The sequence below is a fragment of the Neomonachus schauinslandi genome, chromosome 15, assembly GCF_002201575.2.
Source record: "Neomonachus schauinslandi chromosome 15, ASM220157v2, whole genome shotgun sequence".
Taxonomy (NCBI): domain Eukaryota; kingdom Metazoa; phylum Chordata; class Mammalia; order Carnivora; family Phocidae; genus Neomonachus; species Neomonachus schauinslandi.
In genome coordinates this window covers 41,061,554-41,084,696 of record NC_058417.1, presented here as the reverse complement: position 1 = coordinate 41,084,696, position 23,143 = coordinate 41,061,554, and the positions used below count along the sequence as shown (strand labels likewise).

At 54.8% G+C, this 23,143-nt stretch overlaps 2 protein-coding genes across 6 annotated transcripts in view; one reads left to right on the top strand and one right to left on the bottom strand.

Moving 5' to 3' along the window:
- The first annotated feature begins 1,040 nt into the window (after positions 1-1,040).
- On the top strand, positions 1,041-14,655 carry ETV4 (ETS variant transcription factor 4). 4 transcript variants are annotated; one of them, XM_044921420.1, is made up of 12 exons: positions 1,041-1,100; positions 1,283-1,376; positions 1,603-1,650; positions 8,570-8,623; positions 9,464-9,587; positions 10,020-10,181; positions 10,413-10,681; positions 12,566-12,640; positions 12,795-12,863; positions 13,028-13,200; positions 13,475-13,576; positions 13,930-14,655. In XM_044921420.1, the coding sequence occupies exons 1-12, from the start codon at positions 1,041-1,043 to the stop codon at positions 14,152-14,154; spliced, it is 1,455 nt and encodes a 484-aa protein (XP_044777355.1). In that variant the 3' UTR covers positions 14,155-14,655. The 4 variants fall into 4 exon arrangements, with proteins under 4 accessions (XP_044777355.1, XP_044777356.1, XP_021537327.1 ...); XM_044921421.1 differs by having other exon boundaries at positions 9,461-9,587; positions 12,566-12,625; XM_021681652.2 differs by having other exon boundaries at positions 9,461-9,587.
- Positions 14,656-15,833: 1,178 nt separating this feature from the next.
- DHX8 (DEAH-box helicase 8) overlaps positions 15,834-23,143 on the bottom strand; it is a 32,052-nt gene continuing 24,742 nt past the window's right edge. For both annotated transcript variants that reach the window (XM_044921516.1, XM_044921515.1), the window contains exons 19-23: positions 21,112-21,249; positions 20,496-20,624; positions 20,108-20,304; positions 19,484-19,663; positions 15,834-18,546 (exon numbers count right to left, since the gene is read on the bottom strand). In XM_044921516.1, the coding sequence (XP_044777451.1) occupies positions 18,327-18,546; positions 19,484-19,663; positions 20,108-20,304; positions 20,496-20,624; positions 21,112-21,249 (864 nt within the window). In that variant the 3' untranslated portion in view covers positions 15,834-18,326. The remainder of the gene's footprint in view (positions 18,547-19,483; positions 19,664-20,107; positions 20,305-20,495; positions 20,625-21,111; positions 21,250-23,143) is intronic.

Below are 23,143 nucleotides of genomic sequence, written 5' to 3'. Positions count from 1 at the left end.
GAGCCCCGCAAGGAAGCCGTCGGGTCCTCGGCTTCGCTCCTTTTCTCTCAGCTCTTTATGAATGAACTCCGGCCGCTGAGGAGTTTATTTTTTTATGAATGGGAGCCCGAGCAGTGAATGAAGCCGGGAGCCAGCCCCCGCGTTCTGATTGGCCCCCGCGTCTGGGAAACTCCGCCCTCCACGGCTCGGCCGGGCGAGTCTCCGGATTGGCGGGCGTGCCAGGCCCTGGGGTTTCATTCACAAAAGTCAATGAAACAAAGGGAACCGGGTGGGGGGGGGTAAGAGAGCCGAGGCCGAGGCGAGGGAAATGCACCAATCAGCGGCTCCCCGGGGCTCACAACTGTCGGCGGCGCCCGGAAAACAAGCCGGTGCGCGGGGGACCCGGGGCCGGGGCTGCCTCGCTCCGGCCTAGCCCCGCGGCCCTCGGTGCGGCCCCGGGGCAAGCTCGCGACTCCCCGCGGCTCCAGCTCAGACGCCCCGGCCTCAGGTGAGGCTGCGGGAGGGGGAGGGAGGGAGAGCGTCTGTGACTCCTCGCCTCGCCTCCAACACACTGCACTCTCTAACCGCCGCCTCCGCAGATCCTAGGGCGGGGGGGGTGGGAGGCGCTGGGATTCGGGGTTGGAGGGGGTGCGGGAGTTGTGGGCGTGCGAATGGTGCGCGCCTCGCCCGCTCCTCCGCGCTCGAGCGCACACACACACACACACACACACACGTCTTATGTAACCGAGCCTGGGCAGAGCAGGGCTGCAGAAAGCAGCCGAAACGGCGAGCCCGGCTCCCAGGAGCAGGTGGGACCTCCTTTGGCGGGAGGGGAGTGGTGGCGGCGCTCAGCTCGGCAGGCGGAAACCTCCCCATCGCCTGAGTGAGTCGGAGAAGTTTTGCTGTCGGACCCAGAGCCTCGGGACTGCCCCTCCCTGTTGCCCTTACCCACCCCCACCCCGCTGCCTTCCCTGGACGGTGTGCGAACGCCGCCCCCCCCCCTCCCGCAGGTCTCTGCCCCCGCGCGGGGCCCGGGCTGTGCGGCCGGAGGGAGCGGCCGGATGGAGCGGAGGATGAAAGGCGGATACTTGGACCAGCAAGTGCCCTACACCTTCTGCAGCGTGAGCGCCGCGCCGGCCTCCACTCCTGCCCCCGCCCTGCACCCCGCACCACAGCCCCTTCCCCGCGGCCCCCACGGGGTCCAGCACTACCCGGCCCCTGTGTCACCCGGGGACCCCAGCCCCGCACCCCCAGACCGGACGGCCTCAGGGTGACCCGGGGGCATTCTTCCCCTTCCCCGCAGAAATCGCCCGGAAATGGGAGCTTGCGCGAAGCGCTGATGGTCCCGCAGGGGAAGCTCATGGACCCGGGCTCCCTGCCGCCCCCCGACTCCGAAGGTAAAGAGCCCGCGAGACAAACCGTGACCCTCCTCACCTCACACACCCCGAGGGCTGATCCTGGAGCCCCCACCCTGTTCTCCAAAAGACTCCCCTCCAAGGAACTCTGATCATTCTTGGGCCCCTACAACCAAGAGGGGGGGCGGTGACCACCCAGCTCGCTAGGACTCCCTCCCTCTTACCATCTCCTCCACCTCACCTCCAATTCCATTATTCACCCCCTCAGATCTCTTCCAGGATCTCAGTCACTTCCAGGAGACGTGGCTTGCTGAAGGTGAGTAGTTTTGTGACCTTTTCTATTATTGGAGCGGGGGATCTCTCTACCCCTGATATTCCAACCTAACCCACTTCTCCTCTCTCCCTGCCTCAAGGAACTCTCCAAAGACAACCCCCCCCCAGTCCCCTTACTCCCCGCTCTGCCCAGCGCCCATTGTGGACACTTATATTGATATTTATTTTCTCTGCCCTGAGCCAGGCTTGTGTAACTAGGCCTGGGGATGAATCAGACCATTGTGTGGGGTATTTGCTTATTTGAATGGAACTTGGCCCCAGGCCCGTTTTCCTGGTTGAAATTTTCATTTGCAAAGTTTGTTTGGCAGCAGCCGCCAGGCCGAGGTGTGTGTTGGTGTGTTGGGGCAGGGGGGTGTGGGGGGGGGATAAGGGACAGGAGGATGTGGAGAAAGAGCAATTAATTCGTAACCTATCTTTAGGATTTGCCAAAACATTGATTTTTGCCCCCTGGGTTTCTCTTCTTCCCAACCCCCAGCGCTAAACAATTTACTGTCTGAGCCAAAAACACAACAAAAGTTTAAATAATTCTTTTTTGCAGCACTTTGGCAGAGAGGGCCCAGGGCTTCCCCAACAAATAGCCTTGATTGTAATTCTGATGGCAAGTGACCCTCCCTCCCCCTTCTCTCCTGAATACCTCTGCCCCAGGCAAATTCCTCCTACTTTGGCTAGGGTGTTTGCTGGGGGGTTAACTTCGAGCTGGCAGGGGTGGGGTCAGGAGCTGGGCCTCCTCTGGGTAGGGAGCTGTGTTCTCAGGGTCTTCTGGTTGAATCCCTTGGTGCGTTTTTGTGGGGCCTCAGGGTGTCACTGGTGGAGTGGCAGGTAGAAGGCTTATGGTGTTTAGACAGTCTGAGAGGGAAGGGTTAATATCCCATCTTAGGGTTCCTTTATTTTAACACTCTGAAAACCAAGAAACCATTACACTAGGAACCCCTTTCTAAGGGCTTTTCTTTAGGATTTCCCCATCCCTCCACCTGGGTATCTTTGGTGATTTTTTTAAACTCAAACCCCGCTCCTCTGGAACCATCTTTCAAAGCTCCGAGGTAGAAGGGAAGGACCCCTGACTAGAACCCTGGAGTGAGACTATCTGTCTTGACTACCATGGTATCCCAAAAAATATGTGCATTAACAAAACGGCTATTTAGCATAGAGCAAACGCTCAAGACTTTTTGTGGAATTCGTGGCCAAACGGCTTGTATGGGGGCTGGAGGGATCTGGGGGTTCTGGGGAGGGAATGATACACACCTTCCCTGACTCTGCAAGCCCCGTGCGCCCAGCTCTGAGATACAGGCAGAGCATGTGGCCCAGTCTGCCCATCCTCCTCCTGAGGTTCCGGAGCTGGGCTGGAGCTGAAGAACGCAGGGGTGTCAGTTTCCACGGTCTCTCAAAGACTTCCTTTCCCAATGCCTGATTTCTGTCTGGCTCGCCAGCCTTCTTGTCTGCCAGCGGAGGGTCCCTCTGCCCCCCACAGTGGGCAGCTCCCAGGGCTGTGATGGAGGGGTAGGCTCAGGGGTTAGCATTTTGGCAGCAGCTGGTCCATTTGTGCCTGGGTCTGGAATGGGAAGGGGAGGAAAAAAAACGCTCTCTCACCCTTGGAAGCCCCACCCCTTGGCGGTGGGGGTCTAGAGAGTGTACGTGTGTCTATCCGCATGTGTCAGTGTGAGGGCGAGTGTGTGTGTTTCATGCTGCTGCCCTGGGAGTCCCTGTACATTTAAATCCAGTGGGTGGGGAGATGGGGGTGGGGATCTCCTTGGTTCCCTCTCCTTCCTTCTGAGGGAGCAGCTCAGGTTCCCAGCTGGCGATGGATGGCCAGGCCTGAGAGGGGGATGCTGAGGCCACTCGCTGCTTCTCACTCTCTCTGCGGAGACAGATGCAGCTGCCGGGGCCCTGTCCCCCTGCACCAGCCCAGCACCAGCCCAGCCTCCTCTCCTGCCTCTTCCCACCAGGTCAGTGACCCCCAGAGCCCAGAGGGAGCTTTGGGGTGATGGGGGGGACTAGCTTCTTTGGAAGCTTGCCAGTGGTGGGGTACATCAGGAGGAATGGGAGCCGGAACCCAACCACCCCACTGCAAGTTTGATTTTTTTTAAAGCCCCAATTTGGAGAGAAGCAGTGGGTCCTTGTAGTGTGGGTGGGGCTGTGAAGAATTTGGGGGATGCCAGGTTGGGTCCGCAAGGATGGGGTTGTGGGTTCAGTCTGGTGTCTGGGCTTATTTAGGGGTGAGTGTGAGTGGGCTCTGGAGAGACAGCTTAGACATCTTTGGGTTTGAGGTTTTTCTAGATAGTGTGTGTGGGGGGGGTGTTAAGATAAGGCTAAGAGGGTGTGTCTGTTTCGGGTGCCTGGGATCTGTTGAGTTGCTACAGAAAGGATCAGTCGGCTGTAGGGAGACCCGGGCTCAGGCAGGCTGAGCTCAAGCTGTGTCTGGTTAGGGTCAAAACATACTGCTTCTGGTTGAAGGTTTCTTTCCAGGCTTGTCGGGAGCCCTCCCTCGGGAACCCTCGGGGACAATGACTTGGGTCTATTTGGTAGCAAGGAACATTGAGTCTGGGCCACGTATGTCCTTTGTATGAGGCTGGGGTCTATAATGGAGAGTCTGGATTCACGGAAGTTCTGTGGGTAGGTTGCAGGGGTCCTTACGCCCTCCGATATCGTGTGCAAAATTGTTAGGGGTGCACCATACACAAAGGAATATGGATTTTTCTATGAAGAGAAGATCCATAGGCTTTAGGGGATTCTTAAAAGGGTGGGTCTGTGCTCCCCTTTTCAGAAGGTTTAATCTCCCAAAGCTTCCTCTAAGGTCTTCAGTCCCTTTGCCTTTTGGTTCCTCCCAATCACATTTGCAAGTCCAAAAAGAGAGCCGGTGTGTGAAGGGTGTGCATGGAGGATACGTTTTACCCGTGTGCTGCCGTGTAGTAAAAAGGAAGTAGGGTGTGTGTGAATCCGTGTGTATGCACGCTGGTGCCTCGGCATGTCTGTGGGACGAGATGGGGTTAATCCCCTCCCCCAGTTTCTCCTAGCTACAATGCCTCCTTCTACATCTTTCTGTCTCCTCCCCTTCCAGAAGGCTCTTGGGGACAAATGTCCCTCCATAGATAGAGAACTGGTTCCTTCCAGTACAGAGGCTGCCAGGGTGGGGGCAGGGTAAGGGTGAGAGACAAGGCCAGTGGTGACACAATGGAGAAGAAGCTGCGGAGAATGTCTCCCCCGCCTCCACTGGAACTCCTAAAGAGACCCCTTCACCCAGTGATTGGACCCCAGGAGGGGGAAAAGGTGATGGGACGTAGATGATGTAGGTAGGTGGCCAAGCTGGGGTGGGCTTAACTGCTTGGCTGCTTTAACCTCCGAGTTCTCTCAGAGCCCAGCTTGGGAGGCTCCCAAGGGAGCCCCTTCTCTTCTATTGAACCCCCCCACCGCCTCCCCGCACTGGAGGGACGTTCCCTAAAATTCTCTCCTCTCTGGGCATGATGCTGACGGGGCACTTTTCTCATCCCCTCCTTAATCATCTGCCATGTCCCCAGGCACATAAACTCCGCCTTCGGGCCAGGATGGAGTTGAGGGCAGCCCCTGGCACACACTAGCTTGGCAGCCAGACCTCAGCCAAGTCAACAAATAAGTAGAGTGGCATATTCTCAAGCCTGAACATGGTAGTTAGAAATTCTCCTGCTCTCCAGGAACTCGGGGCTCGGTGTCACTGTTCCTATTTCTATTCTCGTTGGCAGTCTCTGAGCGAGGCCCTATCCTGTCCCTTTGGTTCGAGAAGCCAGGATTCTGGGGAGGGGCCAAGCAGAGACTGGGATTCACACCACAGCCCGTTTTTGTCTTGACTGATTTCTCCTGGCCCTGGGAAGAAGATGGCACCTCTTCTGGGGTACAGTCTATGTGCCGGGGGTAGCCTCCTCTGGGAACCGCCGGGGTGTGGGGGTTCTGGTCAGACCTTCAGGCCTGAGGTGGGAGGAAAGGCAAGATGACCCCTAGGGCTCTGTAGCATCATGTGAACTGGCCTTTGATGCCACAGGAAATGCCCCCAGCCCATTACCTCAGTGGAAACTGGCAGTTAATGAAGCCCCAAAGGGGGCCCAGAATGCGTCAGCCTCCCCCACATTCTCCACCTCCTCTGCCCTCGGTACCCTCCTTGCCAAGGTAACAGGGATGTAAGTGTTGCTCATCCTGCTCCCATCACCCCCATCCTGCCAGCTTTGGGGGTATCGCCTGTGGCCGGGCCAGAGGGCACATCAGGGATGAGCTTGGCCCTTGCGCCCCTGAGAAGGTTTTGCTCCTTCCCTTTATCCAGTGTTTCCCAAACCTGCCTATTCTTAAGGGCCACCAAGGGTGCTTGTTAAAAGTACAGATGCCTGGACCCCAGCCCAATGCTTATGGAATTAGACTCTCCAGGGGTGGGGACGGGGAATGTGTGTGTTCTTTTTAAGTAAATTCTATGCTCAAACTCATGACCCCGAGATCAAGAGTCACATGCTCTACCTACCATCTGAGCCAGCCAGGTGCCCCAGGAATGTGTATTTTTAACAATAAACTGGGGATTCTTGATTTAGATCAGTTTGGGGATGGTTGCTTTTGTGCCTTAGTTGTGTTCCTGAACACATACACGCTGCCTGCCTGTCTTTGCCAAGGGACTTCGTGTCCTGCTCACTCATTCGATCACTTCAGAATAGTTTTCTGCTGACTTTTCATGGAGTTCTTCTTTAGCTGCTGGTGGCTTCTGATTCTTAAACCCCTCAGTCCCATCCCTCTGTCAAGAAGGCAATTATCTATAAATGTGTATTTTTTTTCTAAGATTTATTTATTTGACAGACACAGTGAGAGAGGTAACACAAACAGGGGGAGTGGGAGAGGGAGAAGCAGGCTTCCCCCACCCCCCCCGCCCCAGCAGGGAGCCCAATGTGGGGCTCGATCCCAGGACTCTGGGATCATGACCTGAGCCGAAGGCAGACGCTTAACGACTGAGCCACCCAGGCGCCCCTATAAATGTGTATTTTAAAGCACTTGGCACCGCTGATATTCAAAGCAAGTTAATGAAGAACCCTGCCAAGCAATTGATCACAGCCCAAAGTATTTCTTGTGAGGTGTGCTTTCTCTGGAGGGAGGGCCTGCCTCTATAGTTACCCTGTGTAGGGGCACAGGGAAGCCCCCAGGAAGAAGGAAGAGCTGGTTGGTTAGGATCCCTTCCATTCTTGCTCCCAGTTCCACCAAGAGGACACCCACCAGCCTGAGGACGGGGTCATTGTATGTTTATTACTTAGTCAACAAATAAAGCATTTGAGTATCTTTTCTTAGTCAGACCCTGTTTCCCCTCTCTGGGGAATCATCAAGACAGTTAAAGCCCCTGCCCCCAGGGAGCTTAAATTTCAAGCAGAGAAGGTAGAGGGTAGACAACAAACACATAAATGTAAATAAATTAAGAAGAGGCATACACTCTAGGACAAAACTAATGGGTTGTGATAGGAGCCGGGATGGACCACTTTGGTGTGGGTGGTCAGAGAAGGCATCTGAGGAAGTGACGAAGTGAGCTAAGCCTTCAGTGGCCAGAAAAAAAACAGGCAGACAAAGGTCTGGAAAAGAGGAATCAAGAGCTCTGGAGAGGAAAGGCAGGTGGGAGACGTAAGCAGGCCAGACCCCATGGGGCCTCAGGGGCTGGCCAAGGGGAAGAGTTTGGGGTTGGAGCTTTAAGCAAGGAGAGAAGGGAGTGGACTTCTCTTGCAGAGAGACCACTCTGACAGCTGTGTGGAGAACCACCTGTTGTAGGAGGTGAGCATGGAAGGAGGGAGTTCCAACAGAGGCTCTGGCTGAAATCCCAGGAAGAAACTGTGGAGCCTCTGCTGATGGGGAAGCCATGGAGGCTGGGATGTGTTCGGGTAGAGTTAGGCGTGAAGCTGTCCCCCAGCCTTGTGTCCTCGTGTCCTTCATCCTTACCAGCCTTTCTCGACTCTTGTTGTTTTATCCGTCAGTTTCCCCATTGTCCACTCTAAGAGCAGTCTCCTCGTCTTCCAAACCCTCACCTTCAAGCCACTCTTTCTGGACTATCAGGAAGTTCTTGGTGTCTACCCTTCCCCTTCCTGCTTTGATCTATTCTGGAGAGGGGGCAAAAGTGGTCAAAGATTCTGGGGCCAGGGGTGGTCCTCAGCCATATGCCCACCTGAAGGAGTTGGAGAGGCCAGGGTAAGAAACTAGAAATCAGAGCCCGAAGGTCCAGGTTGGAGTCCACGGATGACCTGCTGTGCTATCGAGGCCTCACTCCCAAACCCAGCTCTGCCCCCACTGACACCCTGGGAGCGCTTCTCAGACCTTCCCCTCCTAGCTACATGCTGAAGACACGAGGCACGGTGACCTGCCCATGTCCCCAGCCACTTCCTCTCTCACTGTCCTCCTATTCACCTCTCCTGAGCCATCCCCTTTTCTCCATCTTCTTTCCCAAGTTCTCCATTTCCAGGGTTCACCCCCAGGTTGTATAAAACACAGATTCCTGGGCCCAGCCCCGATTCAGAATCTCCGGCATGTTATTCTAGGTCCATAGGATAATGGACCTGTCCCTTAATGTAATGCCTGCCCATCCCAGATGTGACTCTGCTGGGAGCCCGGAGAGGGAGTTTTGTGAACTCTGAGGGGCAGGGCTGCCTTCACTTCCGAAAAATGCAGGGAATAAAGACAAAGCATCTAGGAAAAGACTGGAATCTGCTCAGACAGGTTCTGGGAACTGGCAGCGTTGCCTCCAAGGTCTTAGTGGAGCCCAGAGATGGAGGGCACTAGGACCTGGGGTGGGGTTACTTTCAGTCCTCGGAAGGCTGTTTCCCCCTTCGGGCCAGTGCTAATCTGCAGGCCTGCCTTAATGGTGTCTCCCGGGGGCTGCCATCCAGGGGCCGCCACCCAGACTCACCTCTGACCTCTCTCTGCAGCCCAGGTACCTGACAGTGATGAGCAGTTTGTTCCTGATTTCCATTCTGAAAACTGTGAGTGGAGGGCCCTGGGTTGAGGGAATGGGGAGTGGGGGAGGGCAGGAAATGAGTCACAGAGATGCTGCAAACACCCTATAATGCTCAGGACAGCCCCCCCCCCCACACACACACAAGAAAAATTATCTGGCCCAGAGGTCCTCAGTGCACTGTTGAGAAACCCTGCTTTAATGTCAGATACTCCGTTCTCAACTGTCTTCACTCACCGTTGCAATGAACTAAGGCACAAATAAAGGAAAACAGCCGATAACAGAACCGTCCACTGGCGTTGGGCTCAACACCATAAGACAGAACCTCACACTCCCTTGGAACCAGCTCTGCGGCTCAGTCTGGTGCCTGGAGTTTGCGGACCCAGCAGGGGCCACAGGAAAGACCAATGTTCTTCACAGATAATTAGGAGCATGTGCTTAATGGTAGTCAGCTGACATGCAAGTGGGCGAATATCCAACCTGAACCAGAAAAAGAAAGATCCTTTATAGCCCCAAAGAAGAAAACATGTCTCTCCCTTGGAATTTTCCAGGGCACTCAGGAAAACCACAGGCCCTATGTTGGAGGTGCTCACGCCTACAAAGGTGTTTTTGGGGGCTTGGGGTTGCATTAAATGTTGAATTTTAGACAGTCTCTTTGGTTAATATTGGACATTAGCCCGACGTATAAAACTAGACATAGTGTAAATAGCCCAACTGCCCTTAAAAGTGTCTGACCAGGAGTCTCTGAAAACTGAGCCCCAGGGAATCTCCCGGCTGGTGCTCAAAGAGCAGAAGGTGTGGGGAGCTCTCCTTGCGTCCTCTGTGACCCTCCCTGGCCTTGGTCTGCCTCCTCCCCCTCCTGCAGTAGCTTTCCACAGCCCCACCACCAGGATCAAGAAGGAGCCCCAGAGTCCCCGCGCAGAGCCGGCCCTGTCCTGCGGCAGGAAGCTGCCACTCCCCTACCACCATGGCGAGCAGTGCCTTTATTCCAGGTGAACCCCAGCCCAGCCCGGGGAAGGGGAGGAGGGAGGAGTAAAGGCAGCAATGGGATGCAAGTTAGACAACACAAAGGATTTCTGAGCCCCTGTAAGGGAGCCCCACGGCTCAGGATTTCCTCCCAGTGGTCAGGAGACGGCAGCAGGGGGCTCAAGGGGTGTGTGCTAAGGCCCGGGCAGAGCATTTCCACTGGAGGAAGCCATTTTCCTGCCCAGCCCAGTTGCTGTGGGCTGGGGAGAGGCATTCTCAGGATTACACCCATTTTCAGGATTTACGAGAAGGGAGAGAAAGAGTTCACTTGGGGCCCCCCGTCGCTCATGCCATTCCTTTCCCAGCGTGCCCTGCTTTTCCTTCTCTGGGGATAAAGGGTTCAAAGATGCTCGCCCAGCTTCTCTGCCCCCTCACCCCCGTCTCCCCCTCAACTCCAGTGCCTATGACCCCCCTAGACAAATCGCCATCAAGTCCCCTGCCCCCGGTGCCCCCGGACAGTCGCCCCTGCAGCCCTTCCCCCGGGCAGAACAACGGAGTTTCCTGAGATCCTCTGGCACCTCCCAGCCCCACCCTGGCCACGGGTACCTCGGGGAGCAGAGGTAAGGAGACAAGGAGGCCCACAGAACCTGTGGGCCCAGGTCTCACCGGTTCTTCCTCAATCCCTGAGTGTTCTCCAGCTGCCCCTAAGAGACCTGGCGTGGGGGGAGGTGGGGAAGAAGGGACGTTGACACCCCCCCCACCCCAGAGCCCAGTCTGCAAGCTCTGGGAGTGGCGGGCACAGGGACCGCTTAGGTTAATCTTCTCTTCCTTCTCCACCCAACCACATCCAGCTCTGTCTTCCAGCAGCCCTTGGATATTTGCCACTCCTTCACCTCCTCCCAGGGAGGGGGCCGGGAAGCCCTCCCAGCCCCCTACCCACACCAGCTGTCGGAGCCCTGCCCGCCCTACCCCCCGCAGAGCTTCAAGCAGGAATACCTGGACCCCCTGTATGAACAGGCAGGCCAGCCCACGGTGGGCCAGGGTGGAGTCAATGAGCACAGGTACCCAGGGGCGGGGGTGGTGATCAAACAGGAGCAGACGGACTTCGCCTATGACTCAGGTAAGAAATGCACCTGGGGAAGGGGGTTGGAGGAGTTTTGCTGGGATTGCTGAGGAGGGTGGCATGTGATCCTAGGAACAGCTCCAGGACACCCAGAAGTTCTCCCTACAGGTTTTTGTGTTTGTTTGTTTTTTTTTTTACCTTCCCAACCCACCCAACCACTCCCTTTTGGTCATAGATTCAAAAGAATTGTCATTTTTCAGTCAGCACACTTCTACTCAGATAAAAGATAAGAGGGTGCATGCAGCTCCTTGCCCTCAGGCAGCTTGTGGTTTAACAGGAAAGTTGAGGCATCTCTTCCTTTTCCTCTCTGGCAAGTGTTTGAGGTTACAGTTACCTACTGAGACCCAAGTGCTGGGCTGGGAGCATGAATTGTGTGGAGTTGGAGGGCACAAAGATGAATAGGATGTGTCATTGGTCCCCGTCCCCACGGAAGCTTAAAAATACTAACGGATTTGAATGAAGAGAAACATGAACTTGAAAGGAGCCAGGCTCCTCGTTCCCAGCGGGAACGCAGGGTTACTGTTCCAGCCTCCAGGCTGATGGAGCTGGGTAGGAAAGTAGGGCTGCTTTGAACTCTAGCTCCACCTGACCATTGACATGAGTGAGGGCCACTCAGCCAGATTCTTGGCCAGCTAGAATGCAAAGCCTCCGGTGCCAAGGGAGGGCCATTCTCATTTAGGAGGGACCCAGAAAACCTTGGCTTCTGTTACATTGTCACCATCCCCAAATTTGAGTTTATCAGCAAGTTCGTGTGAGAAAAATAAATACTGAGATTAGAGTAGGCTCAGGGCAGGCTACATCTTTCGAGTTTCCCATCTCCTGCAGTTCAGTGTTTTAGGGGGAGGGGGACGAACCACAGACCCCCGGGCTGCCCGAGTGAAACCACAAGGGTGCGCCTCTCCGACGTGGGGCATACGCTGAGCCGGGCCTGGCTGTGAGGTGGAGGAAGGAGGAGGGAAACGCTCTGGTTGCTGACCTTCAAAGGATGTAGACCGGAGGAGATCTTGTTACTTGCCCTTGAACTCCTGCCCCTCCCCCTTGAGCTTCCTCTCAATGGAGTCAGGAATTTCATTCACAAAATGGAGGCATGAATGAGCCCACCCTCCCGCCTCCTCCCGGAGGTGTCGGGTTTCACCATCTCATTCATAGGTGGGAGTGCGGGGGGTAGGGCGAGAAGGGGCTGGAACTTGAACGGGTGGCTTCACACAACCTGCCTCCTCCAGGTGGAGTAGGGCTATTTGAATCCTAGGGAATGGAAGGAAAAGGGGGTGAATGCGCTCTGCTGTCAGACCTGAAAAAACACGGCCCAGTGCCCACCGCCTCTTCCCCAGATCCAGATACCTTCTGGTGTGCTCTCTCGCTCTCCCTCCCACCTCCCTCCCTATGGGTCTTCCCCCAATCCCCATCCTCCTCTGTTTACTCCCTGCCTGCGCTCGCGCGCTCGCGCGCGCGCGCGCGCGCACACGCACACGCCGCTAGGAACCGGCTAGGAACCCGACCTGCTGACCGGAGGTTAGCCCATTCCAAGGGAGTCTTAGGCATGGACACTGAACCCTTTCCCCGGAGGTTCATCCCTCCCCTCCCTCCTCCCCCCTGAACTCACAGGAAACAGCTGTTGCCTGGAATCCTGGGCCTTGTGCAACAGCTTTGCCCAGCCCAGCTGCTGCCGGCCATGCCCTCTGGCCCAGACTTCAAGCTGAGAGGTTCAAGCCTTGCACTCCCTCTGGGTGAACTTGCCTTGGGATTTGGTGGTTGGCAGGCAGCTGGGGAAAGAACCGGAATGCAGGCTGGCAGGAAGAAGTTCCTGAATATGGGCAGGACTGCCACCCCCCCTCCCCCCGCAGCCACCTGTAACATCACCCTTCTTTCCTCCCCTCCCAGATGTCCCTGGGTGTGCATCAATGTACCTTCACACAGAGGGTTTCTCTGGGCACTCTCCAGGTGACGGGACCATGGGTAAGGCAGCCCCGTCCTTTCTGCCAAGCCCTCCACATTGGAGGGGGGAGTCCTGCTGTCGGGGAGGGTCTCCTGGCCAGGAGTCCCTCTGGACGCTGGGGGCTCATAGCAGTGAACCCCCCAGATCTGAATAACCCCCAACTTCCTCCTCAAGGTTATGGCTATGAGAAACCTCTGCGACCATTCCCAGATGATGTCTGTGTCGTTCCTGAGAAATTTGAAGGTCAGAGAAGTGACTGTTCATGAGAGGGTCAGGAACTGAGCCATGCCCTCTGTGTCGTCCCCCCCCCCCCCCCCCAGGAATCGCATTACCCCTGCGGAGAGGAGAAGGGGTTGCTTGGGGGACCAGAAGGCACAAACCTGACAGCTGTTTTCTGTGTTCCCCAGGAGACATCAAGCAGGAAGGGGTTGGTGCATTCAGAGAGGGACCGCCCTACCAGCGTCGGGGGGCCTTGCAGCTGTGGCAGTTCCTGGTGGCCCTGCTGGATGACCCAACGAATGCCCACTTCATTGCCTGGACCGGCCGGGGGATGGAGTTCAAACTAATAGAGCCTGAGGAGGTGGGCCTCTCAGATTCCGTATCTCTCCTCCCATTATCTTTGGGGCCTGGAGATACGAGGACCTGGGAATGTGGCAGAGGCCTCCCCAGCAGAGTTGCCTTACCTGACCTGAATTCTTGTCAGGCCAGGGTCTGGGGGCTGCTGTGTAGTGTGCAGGGCCAGCTTCCCATTTTGTACCGACAATCTCAGGTGCTTTCTCTGACCTGTCCCCCCGCCTCCCCATTTTTTTGTCTGCTGAGCTAGCACCACCATCCCAAAACTGTCCTGTCCCCAGGTTGCCAGGCTCTGGGGCATCCAGAAGAACCGGCCGGCCATGAACTATGACAAACTGAGCCGCTCGCTCCGATACTACTACGAGAAAGGCATCATGCAGAAGGTGGGGGGGCCGGGGGCCCAGGGATGGGAGGGTGAGGGGCAGCAGCTATGGGAAGATGACGGGGCCAGGGGGGCGTTTCTCAGCAAGTCTGTGGGAGCAGATAATGCCCCAGTCAGAGGGAATGAGAAACTGGACAAGATTTCCCTCTCCCAAGAAAGTGCCACACAGTAACTGAAAAGCCCGAAGTGTGGAGACAGGGAGGTTGGAGAACAGGAAGTGTGCAGGGAGCGGGCCTCTCAGAGGAACCAGCGCAGGAGAGAGACGCGCCCCACGCGTCTGCTGGACCGGTGTCCCCCTGTCCCCCGCCGACCTGGAGGGAGAGCTAGGCCCACCCAGCCCCTCTCTTCCCACAGGTGGCCGGCGAGCGCTACGTGTACAAGTTTGTGTGTGAGCCCGAGGCCCTGTTCTCTCTGGCCTTCCCGGACAATCAGCGTCCAGCCCTCAAGGCTGAGTTTGACCGGCCCGTCAGTGAGGAGGACACAGTCCCTTTGTCCCACTTGGACGAGAGCCCTGCCTACCTCCCGGAGCTAGCTGGCCCTACTCAGGCCTTTGGCCCCAAGGGCGGCTACACTTACTAGCCCTGACCACTGCACCCCTGCCGCCCTGTGTACATATAGATGAATTGGGTGTTGGGGAAACCCTCACTCTGAAACCCACAGATGTCTTTGGAGCAGATCCCCACTGGCCCATCAGTCGCCCCTGCCCAGACTCTGAGTTGCTCACCAGAGTTGATGGGAAGGAAAAATGGAGAACGCTGCAAGTGTAAAAGGTGGGGTCTAGAAGCTCCTCTGGGGGCGTCACCTCCAGCCTCTTCCCTTAGAGGCCCAAGCCGCACTCCTCTCCCCCCACACAGAGAACAAGAGTTTGCTCTGTTCTGGGGGGCAGAGGAGCGTTCCCACTTTGTCCTGGTGGAGAGGGGCACATTGAGCTCCCCAGATCTCCCACTGTGGGCAGACAGAAGCCTGGATCCTGCACTCCGCTCCAAGCTGTGGCCCTGGAGGGTCCTGCTTGTCCATTCTTGGTGCTCTGTGTTCCCAGAGGCAGGGGGAGGCTGGAGTAAGGAACCTGGGGTGGGGGAGGGGCTGCAGGGTGGAGGTGGGGAGGGCTGGGTTTCCTGCTTCTAGGGCCCTTTGCCTCTTCTCTGCCTTTTCCTAGGCCCAGGCCTGGGAGTCCACCTCTAACCTCCAACCTCCACCACATCTGCCAGACCCCAATAAAGGCCCCTGCTTCTCCTGTTAGTTGTCCTGTGTCCTCTTTGCCGCGATGGGAGAAGGAAGGACCTGGGGTTGGAAAGAGCTTTGGCCTTGGGGCAGATGCCCAGGGTTTGGGGCCTGGCCTTGACACTTAGCTTCCCAGATGGATTTGGGTGAAGACAGTTGACCTCTAACTTTCCTTTGAAAAATGGGCTCAGTGATACCTGTTCTTGCCCCTTGTTCTATCCTCGTCCAGGATTATTGTGTCAGGATCCTGAAATAATGATTGACGGGTACTTTATGATCTGGCCCGGTGCCCCCAGGCCACCGGCTGTCTACCAGCTGGGCAGGGGCCAGACAGGGCTGAGCTTGGAGGCCCTCCTGGGGCTTCCGCAGGCAGAGTTTGGCCTATGGTTTCCGTGATGCACTTCCCATGATCGCGCTACCCATGTCTATACCCCAACTGTGTGTCCCCCCCGCTTCTGCTGTGGCTCCAGGTTTCTGTTTTTGCTGAAGCTGGGGACGAGAGTTTATACGGAGAGGACCTGGAGAATGGGGAGAGAAGAAAGGCACCCAGGCAAGAGGGTGCAGGGAGAGCCCTGTGTTCTGACCAGTGAAGGCGAACGACCCTGGGTCTTCAGGGAAAGGGGAGTAGGAACACAGGCTCCTTCCCCAGATTTAGGGGAGACTAGAAGGCTGGGGCCTGGGTGGGTGGATGGGAAAGGCAAAGCTGAGAAAGTGGTAACACCAAAGCTGAGGGAGTGGTAACACCAAGGTAGACCTGACAAGGGGTAACTGTCCAGGTACGAGGGGAAAAATGGAAGGTTCTAGACCCAGGCTCTGGTTGAAAATGCTCTCGTTAAACCAGAACTGCAGCCCTGCTAAGGCTGCGCCAGCCCAGCCCTCATTAAGGCTTGAGCAGCTTGGGTCCTCAGCCCCTGAGCCCTCAAAAGAGCGGATGGCTGTCAACCACTACCCACAAGTAAAAAGCAACATTACTGTTTTCCTAGAAACTGAAAACATCAACTTTCATAATTTAGAGCAAGGAACAGAACATTTTAAAATACAAGTTTTAAAAAATATACATGTTTTTTAAAAATACATAATTTCATTCCACGTTAAAGCCAGACTATCTCGGTGGGAAGCTGTAGAAGTCCGTAGAAACCCTGAGGTCCTGAGTATGTGTAAAGGAGTGATAGAGATTTGGATGAGAAATGGTATTCACCACCTGAGACCTGTGACCTCTACCCTCTGAAGTGTTTATTAACACACTACTACTCACAGCTCTTTGTTCAAATCCTTAACCTTGGAGGGCCAGTACTCAGAGGAGGCAGTCAAGCTCCGGACTGGATGAAGGTGAACCCTGGACCAAGGAGCAGTTTACACGAGCAGCACCGGGATGATCCCCCCCACACATACACAAGCACACTTAGCACATGCGCAGGGACAGGAAACTCCGGAGCTAGGCTCCTGCAGGGGTGGGGTGAATGGCCTAGAAGATTCCAGCTCCCTGCAGGAGACCCACATCCTCTCCTGGGCTGTCACTCAATCTCTGGGAAATATTGTTTCAAGGAAGAGAAACAAGGGCCCCATTGTGTGGGAGCAGCAGACAAGTCTCCTTCCCAATCTGGCTCCTTTCTCCCTCTGAGCAGGCTCAACAATGCTGCCTCCATGCTGTTTCCTGACGGACAGTCTGAAGGTCAGACCCCTAGCCATATTGACAGAGCAGAGAAGTGACCCCAGCTCTTGGGGTAGATGTTCAAGGAACACCCACCGAGCTAGGGTCCTTTTCGCTCACGTAACCCACAAAAGATGACTAGCTCTGCTGTCTCTCACTTTGGCCTGTTAAACAAACATGTCCTTCCCAACCTCAGCCGAAATCCCAAACCTCCCCACCCCGCCCCATGCCTCCCAGGCCTGGAGACCTCCTAGGTGCCTTAAGATCTCCTAGGTGCCCATGCCTCCCAGGCCTGGTCACTCAGTGGGGCAGGCGGCTGCCAAGCCTGGAGTCTGTTCCTGAGCTGGAGACTGGGGAGCTGGGTGCCCAGCCCCTGCTTCACGTTTGGTTTCCTCTTGCAGGCCCCTGCCTGTCTCTCCCTGTAAGGCCTTAAAGGTGAACACACAAAGACCCCCTGCCCATAATTACTGGCCTGGGCTTCCTGAGCAGCACTCGAACAGAATCAGCTCAAGGACAGGGCAGGGACTTCCATCAGCAGACGCCCTGGCCTCTTTTCTGCTGCATCCTCTCCGAACTGTCTTTAGGGTGGTCAGTTTGCTGCCCAAAGACAGCCTATATTCTTTTACATCCTAGAGTCTCAGCATCTGGTGTACAACTCAGTAGTTGTTGTATTTACATCATTTCAGAACTTACGAGAATAGGGATGGGGGAGGCAGTGCAGGCCATAATATCCCATGTGCCCAGTCCCCCAGGGGCTTCTCTACCAGCTCCACACCTAGACCCGCTTTCCAGAAGCCCCACCGCCTGGCCTGGCAGCATCTGTCTGATCTTCTTCCCAGTCGAGAGCTTCCTCAGGCACCGCGAGAGGGGCACTGGGAGGCGGCCATTCCCCAGCCAAATGCTACGAGAAACCCACTCAGCAAGAGCGGTACAAACTGGCTCTGAGAGGGGTTCTATGGGTTTTGTTTGTGGTGGGGGACGAGAGGCTTTGACCAGAAAAACCCTTTGTTAAAGCCCATCGAGGACCCCAGGGGGGGGAAAAATAAAAGCTGTGACATCGCCTGCATGTTTCAAAAGGAGAAAGGACACGCCGCCCCCTGGGTGGCGTGCAGAGGAGGTAGCCCGGGAGAGCTTTCCGTATTCAGCGTGCTGCATCGGACCATGAGGCGCCCAGACCAGGGCAGTGGATGCGGTTCATCACGGGGCCGTGTGGCAGAGCCGGGCTTGCGCGGGCGTCAAGAGAGAGGACTGCAGGCCTGGGTGATGCGTCACCTCTGAGCCCCAAGAGGCCCAGAGCTCTGGTTACAGGGGACTTTCCATCACGTGCACCAAAGCCACCCATCTCCCACCCTGAGCCCAGGCCAATATGCTAACCTTCCAGCTAGAAGAGACAGCCACAGAAAACCATTTATGTTTCCTTAAGAAAATAAATATTTCTAGGAGGTTAAGCAGGACAGGGGCTGGACAGGGGCGGGAAGTGGGCCAACACTGGCAGTGAGTTTCGTGGCTCCCTCCTCCGGAGTCCCAGCTAGGGCGTCAGGCCCTCACTGAGCCTGGGGGTCAGATGCCCGAGACTCCCCTTCCCTCCTAGGGCGACAGGAGTTGCCCATTTCGTGGAGATGATGCCCTGTACTCCCACGCCGGCCGTGAGCCCCCACTGGCCACAGTGCCTTGAGGTGTAGGGGCTGGAGGCTCTGGTCGAACCAGGCAGAAATCTGTTTCTATTTTACCACCAGGGAAGAAGTAAGAGTCAAGTTTAGAAAAGGCCCAGGGAAGATAAGTCACTGGACAGCTGTATCCTCAGGACCAGCTTTTCCTCCGTAAGAGTGAGTCCAAGCCCTGGGCCACCGCTGCAGGAGAGACAGAGAAGTCTCGCCTCTCAGCGCCGGCGGAAGGCCCGGGATATTCTCCAAGCGTTGGGCTCCTCGTAGCGATTGTACAAGGGTTCGAGACGCTGCTGCTTCTTCTGCTTGCTCAGCTTGGTCGGGTCGGAGACCTTGAAGAAGGCTGGAGCAAACTCCACAAGCCACCTGGGGTCGATGGTGGTGACCTCACGCATGTACTCTTTCGTGGTCAGCACCAGCTCGTGGTACACCACCCTGAGTGGGGGACAGAGAGAAGGCTGAAGCCTCCCATGCAGGCCCCACTCACAGTCCCCGTGGTCCCTGGCGGCCCTCAGCTGAGCTCGCATTTTATCCCCATACCTCCCCGGTGGGGCCCCTCAGGAGGCTGCAGTCTCTGTTTATGACAGCCACGCTCCAGTACTGAGGAGCTGCACACCTCTAACTGTAAGAAAGCTGTCAGGATGTGTTCTAGTCCTGGCTCTAACTAGTTAAGTGACATGAAGCCAATCACACCCTTCTCTGGACCTGGATTTCTTGCTCTGTGGGATGGGAGGGTGGTTTTTCAGGCTGTCTCCACAGAATTCTGGGGCCCTGAAGAGGCGCCTCGGGGGCTGCCGCAGGAGCTGGGGCAGGCCAAGCAGCAGGGTTCTCATCTCCAACCCCTCCTAGCATGACAACCCCATGGTTTTACTGCAGTTTGATGTTAGGGTGCGTAAGAGTCTAAGTGCTACTTAAAAAAAACTTGTTTAGGGGCACCTGGGTGGCTCAGTCGTTAAGCGTCTGCCTTCGGCTCAGGTCATGATCCCAGAGTCCTGGGATCGAGCCCCGCATCGGGCTCCCTGATCCGTGAGAAGCCTGCTTCTCCCTCTCCCACTCCCCCTGCTTGTGTTCCCTCTCTTGCTGTGTCTCTCTCTGTCAAACAAATAAATAAAATCTTAAAAAAAAAAAAAAACTTGTTTAAACTGTCTCACTAGACGATCTCTAGATCCTCCTAGGCTCTCAGCCCTATGATTTTCTTTCTCTCGAATGGGCCTGACACCGCACCTACGTCAGGCTTCTGCCGCTCCAGAAACGGAAGCGATGTTAGAGGAGGGAATGCTGGGCTGGGCGAAGACCTGAACGCAAAGTGCTGGGACAGCTGCAGGTCCTTTCTGCCCACGCCGGCCCCCAGCCCCGCGTCCTGCCCACCTACCATTCGGGCTGTCTGTTGAAGAGAGCGCTGGAAGGGTGGATGTAGACCACCTGCTGGTCGATCAGCGTCCGGTAGCCCTCCTGCGGGTCTTTCTTGGCAGCGTTCCGGAAGAATCCACTGCAGATGGCCTTCTGCACTCGCACCGTGGACTTGCCACAGGAGACCACATCCAGCTTGTGTCTAGCAGGAGAAGAGATCAAGAGAGGATAAAGATGCAAGACTACTCCGCAATCAGAGGTTCTATCTTCCGGAATGATGGTGCCCAACACCCCCACCTTGGGTCCCCAGAGTCCAGCCCTACATGTACCAGAGGGGCAGCTCTACAGTGGGCAAGACGGATGCAGGAAGAGCCAGAGATTTTATTCAATTCAACCTATAATGTTCCAGATGCTTATAAACAAAGCATTTTTCAATTACTCCAGAGTAACCTCCTTAGGAACTTTCTGAAGTGATTCTCAGCTGTAGCCTAGCCTGGGGATGGGTACAACAAAGATGGAAGAGCTGGAGGAATGGGCGTATGTGAGGAGCCTTTAACTTCTCAGGTGCACAGAGAGACAGACAGACGAACAGACAGGAGAGTCAAGCAGGCTCCACTCAGACACGGGGCAGGTCACCGGACGTCACCTGTCCATTATGCCTAACATCTGCTTGCGAATATCCTGGGCCCGGCGCAGAGAGCGAGCCTGGATGAAGTTCTCATAGCACCACGGGTTGGAGAACTTGTTGTTCTTCCAGGAGTTGTACACGGCCAGCAGGGTGAGGTGGTCCCCTTCGGTCTGGTGGAACTTGGCTTTCTTCTGGTCTGCGAGGGCTTGTTTATCCTGCCAAGAGGTGGGGCAGAGGATCATTTTCTGTCCAACAGCTCACCTGTCCAACTAGGTGAGCACTTAGCAGTTGCAGAGAATCCTACCGGGCCCTGTCGAGTGTCCATATGAAGCACGGCGGTGGCAACAGGCTGATGTAACCCAACGTCACCACACCCTGTACCTGAACGTGAGCCTGATCTCCCTACCTTGGGCCTGTAGAAGACGTTCTGCACCGACAGCATGGACACGATGGTCAGCATCTCCTCGCTGCAGCCCAGATGCACGGACATGATCAGCATTTTGCACAGCATCGGCTCCAGAGGGAATTCTGCCATCTAGAGGGAGAAGCGGGGACTACAGCTGCTGCCCTGCGGAAGACGCAGCTGTACCGACCAGCGGCAGCCGCTGCTCGGTCCGTGTGGGCACCAGCCCACGGGACCTTTACCCCAGCGTGATGATGTGAGTTGCCGGTCTCTATCAGAACAAGGCTGTTTTTTAATTTCCCAAATAAACCTCAACGAAATGCATGTGGCCAAGAACATAACTACTATTGGGGTAGACGGGAATTTTGCAGACATCTTTCAAAATTAAGGCTAGACTCAGTCATGGATCCTGAAGTAAAACTGACTATGAACAGAATTCCTTTTTCTGTAAAGAAATAATTTTAAGGGATAGGGGAAAATCCAGTTTAAAAACAGGCATCTAGAATTCTACTCAAAGTTGACCGAGGGCCTCAGAGTTTGATTTTGCACAGAACAAAGAGTACGGAAGGCTGGCCAGGGACTGTCCCCAAGAGCACCAGAAGTTCAGTCTGGCTCCTACCCTGCGGCCCAGGCGAGTGAGCAGGCCCTCGTCATCCAAGGCCCCCAGGGTGTACAGCTGCTCCATGGCTGTGATCAAGGTTTCCATTGGAGGCGCATCCATGAAGTCAAAGGACAGCAGGTCATTGATGCCCATGGCCTAGAAGACAAGGGAAGAAACTGTGTGACGGGAGGGTCAGGCCTGCCAGCAGTAACGGGGAGGGACAGTCCTTGTCCACTTCTTTCCTGTTTCTTCTACTGCAGGTAGGAAGTCATCAGCAAGCTTAGCAGTCACCTCCAGGGTTGGGGCACACAAAACACTCAGACTAGTAGAAAACATATACTTTCTCGGGAAACTTTAAAAACTGCTCCTTCAGAGTAAATGTAAATACAACTCAACACCAAAAAGATGACAATTTAAATATGGGCAAGGGCTGGGGGTGCCTGGTTGGTTCAGTCGGAAGAACTTGCAGCTCTTGATCCCGGGGTTGTGAGTTCGAGCCCCACACTGGGTGTGGAGATTACTTAAAGAAATAAATAAATCTTAAAAAAAAATAAATACAAGTAAATAAAAATGGGCAAAGGATTTGAAGAGACATTTCTCCAAAGCGGTTATAAAAATGACCAAAAAGCACATGAAAATATGCTCAACAGAACTGGTAATTAGGGAAATGCAAATCAAAAGCACAATGAGATGCCACTTCATACCCGCTAGGATGGCTATAATAAGGAAAAGAACAGAACCAAGGTTGGCAAGGATGTGGAGAAATAGGGACCCTCATGTGTTACCGGCAGCAATGTAAACCGGTGATTTCTCGGTAAGTTAAACATACAATCACCATATGATCCAGCAATTCCACTTCTAGATATGCCCAAAAGAACTGAAAGGAGGGACACAAACAGATACTTGTACACTAATTTTCATAGCAGCATTATTCACAATAGCCAAAAAAGCAGAAATCACCCAAATATCCACCAACAGATGAAGGGACAGACAAAACACAGTCCACGTACACCATGAGTATCGTTCACCCTTAAAAAGGAATGAAATTCTAACACATGCTACAACACAATGAACCATGAAAACATGATGCAGAGCAAAAGAGGCCAGACACAAAAGGACAAATACCACATGATTCCATTTACATGGAAATTCAGTTGACAGAGACCAGGAAGTGGACTAATGGTCACCAGGGGCTGGAGGAGGGGAGAAGGGATGGTTCAGTGTAACGGGGACAGAGTTTCTGTTTGGAATGATGACAAAGTTCCAGAAATGGATGGTGGTGATGGCTGCATACCCTGGGAAAGTACTTACTGCCACTGAACTGTACATCTTAAAAAGCTTACAAGTGATAGTATGTTGTGTATTTTACCAAAAAAAATTTTTTTTTAAAGATTTTATTTATTTATTTGACAGAGAGAGACACAGTGAAAGAGGGAACGTAAGCAGGGGGAGTGGGGGAGGGAGAAGCAGGCTTCCCGCCGAGCAGGGAGCCCGATGTGGGACTCGATCCCAGGATCCTGGGATCATGACCTGAGCCGAAGGCAGACGCTTAACGACTGAGCCACCCAGGCGCCCTGTATTTTACCAAAATTTTTTAAAAAAGGACAACACACCAGCTTGTCCTGCCTCTTGCATACAAAATGTCTACTGTGCATCGAGGAAGTGCCTTGTGTCAGGTGGCACGGATAAGAAGATGACTAAGATATGGCCCCGGCCCTCAGAGAGTTCACAATGGTGAGACACGCGGACAAGAAACTGCAGTAACACAGTGCAAGCTGCGTGCCGGGCGAAGAGTAGGCATTCGATGTGTCTGTCAGCTAATTTGATGAATCAAAGAAACAGATGAGTGATGCACTATCCAAGTGTGTATAAGCGGGGTGTGGTGGGACCTACGCCTTCTGTTTCTTTCCCCTAAAGTGACTGTGACCATAAACACAGCAGGTGTCCAATAAATGCTTATTGTATGAATAATAACTACAAGGAATTATGTTAGCAATCAGCAAGCACTGCGCCAAGGGCCTTTACCTGTATTATCTCATTTATTTTCACA

Bases quoted from the DNA above. Each gene is read 5' to 3' on its own strand.
- ETV4 (XM_021681652.2), top strand. From the start codon at position 1,041: ATGGAGCGGAGGATGAAAGGCGGATACTTGGACCAGCAAGTGCCCTAC. The intron at 1,101-1,282 runs GTGAGCGCCGCG...CCTTCCCCGCAG, and splicing joins TGCCCTACACCTTCTGCAGC to AAATCGCCCGGAAATGGGAG. The intron at 1,651-8,569 runs GTGAGTAGTTTT...CTCTCTCTGCAG, and splicing joins GGAGACGTGGCTTGCTGAAG to CCCAGGTACCTGACAGTGAT.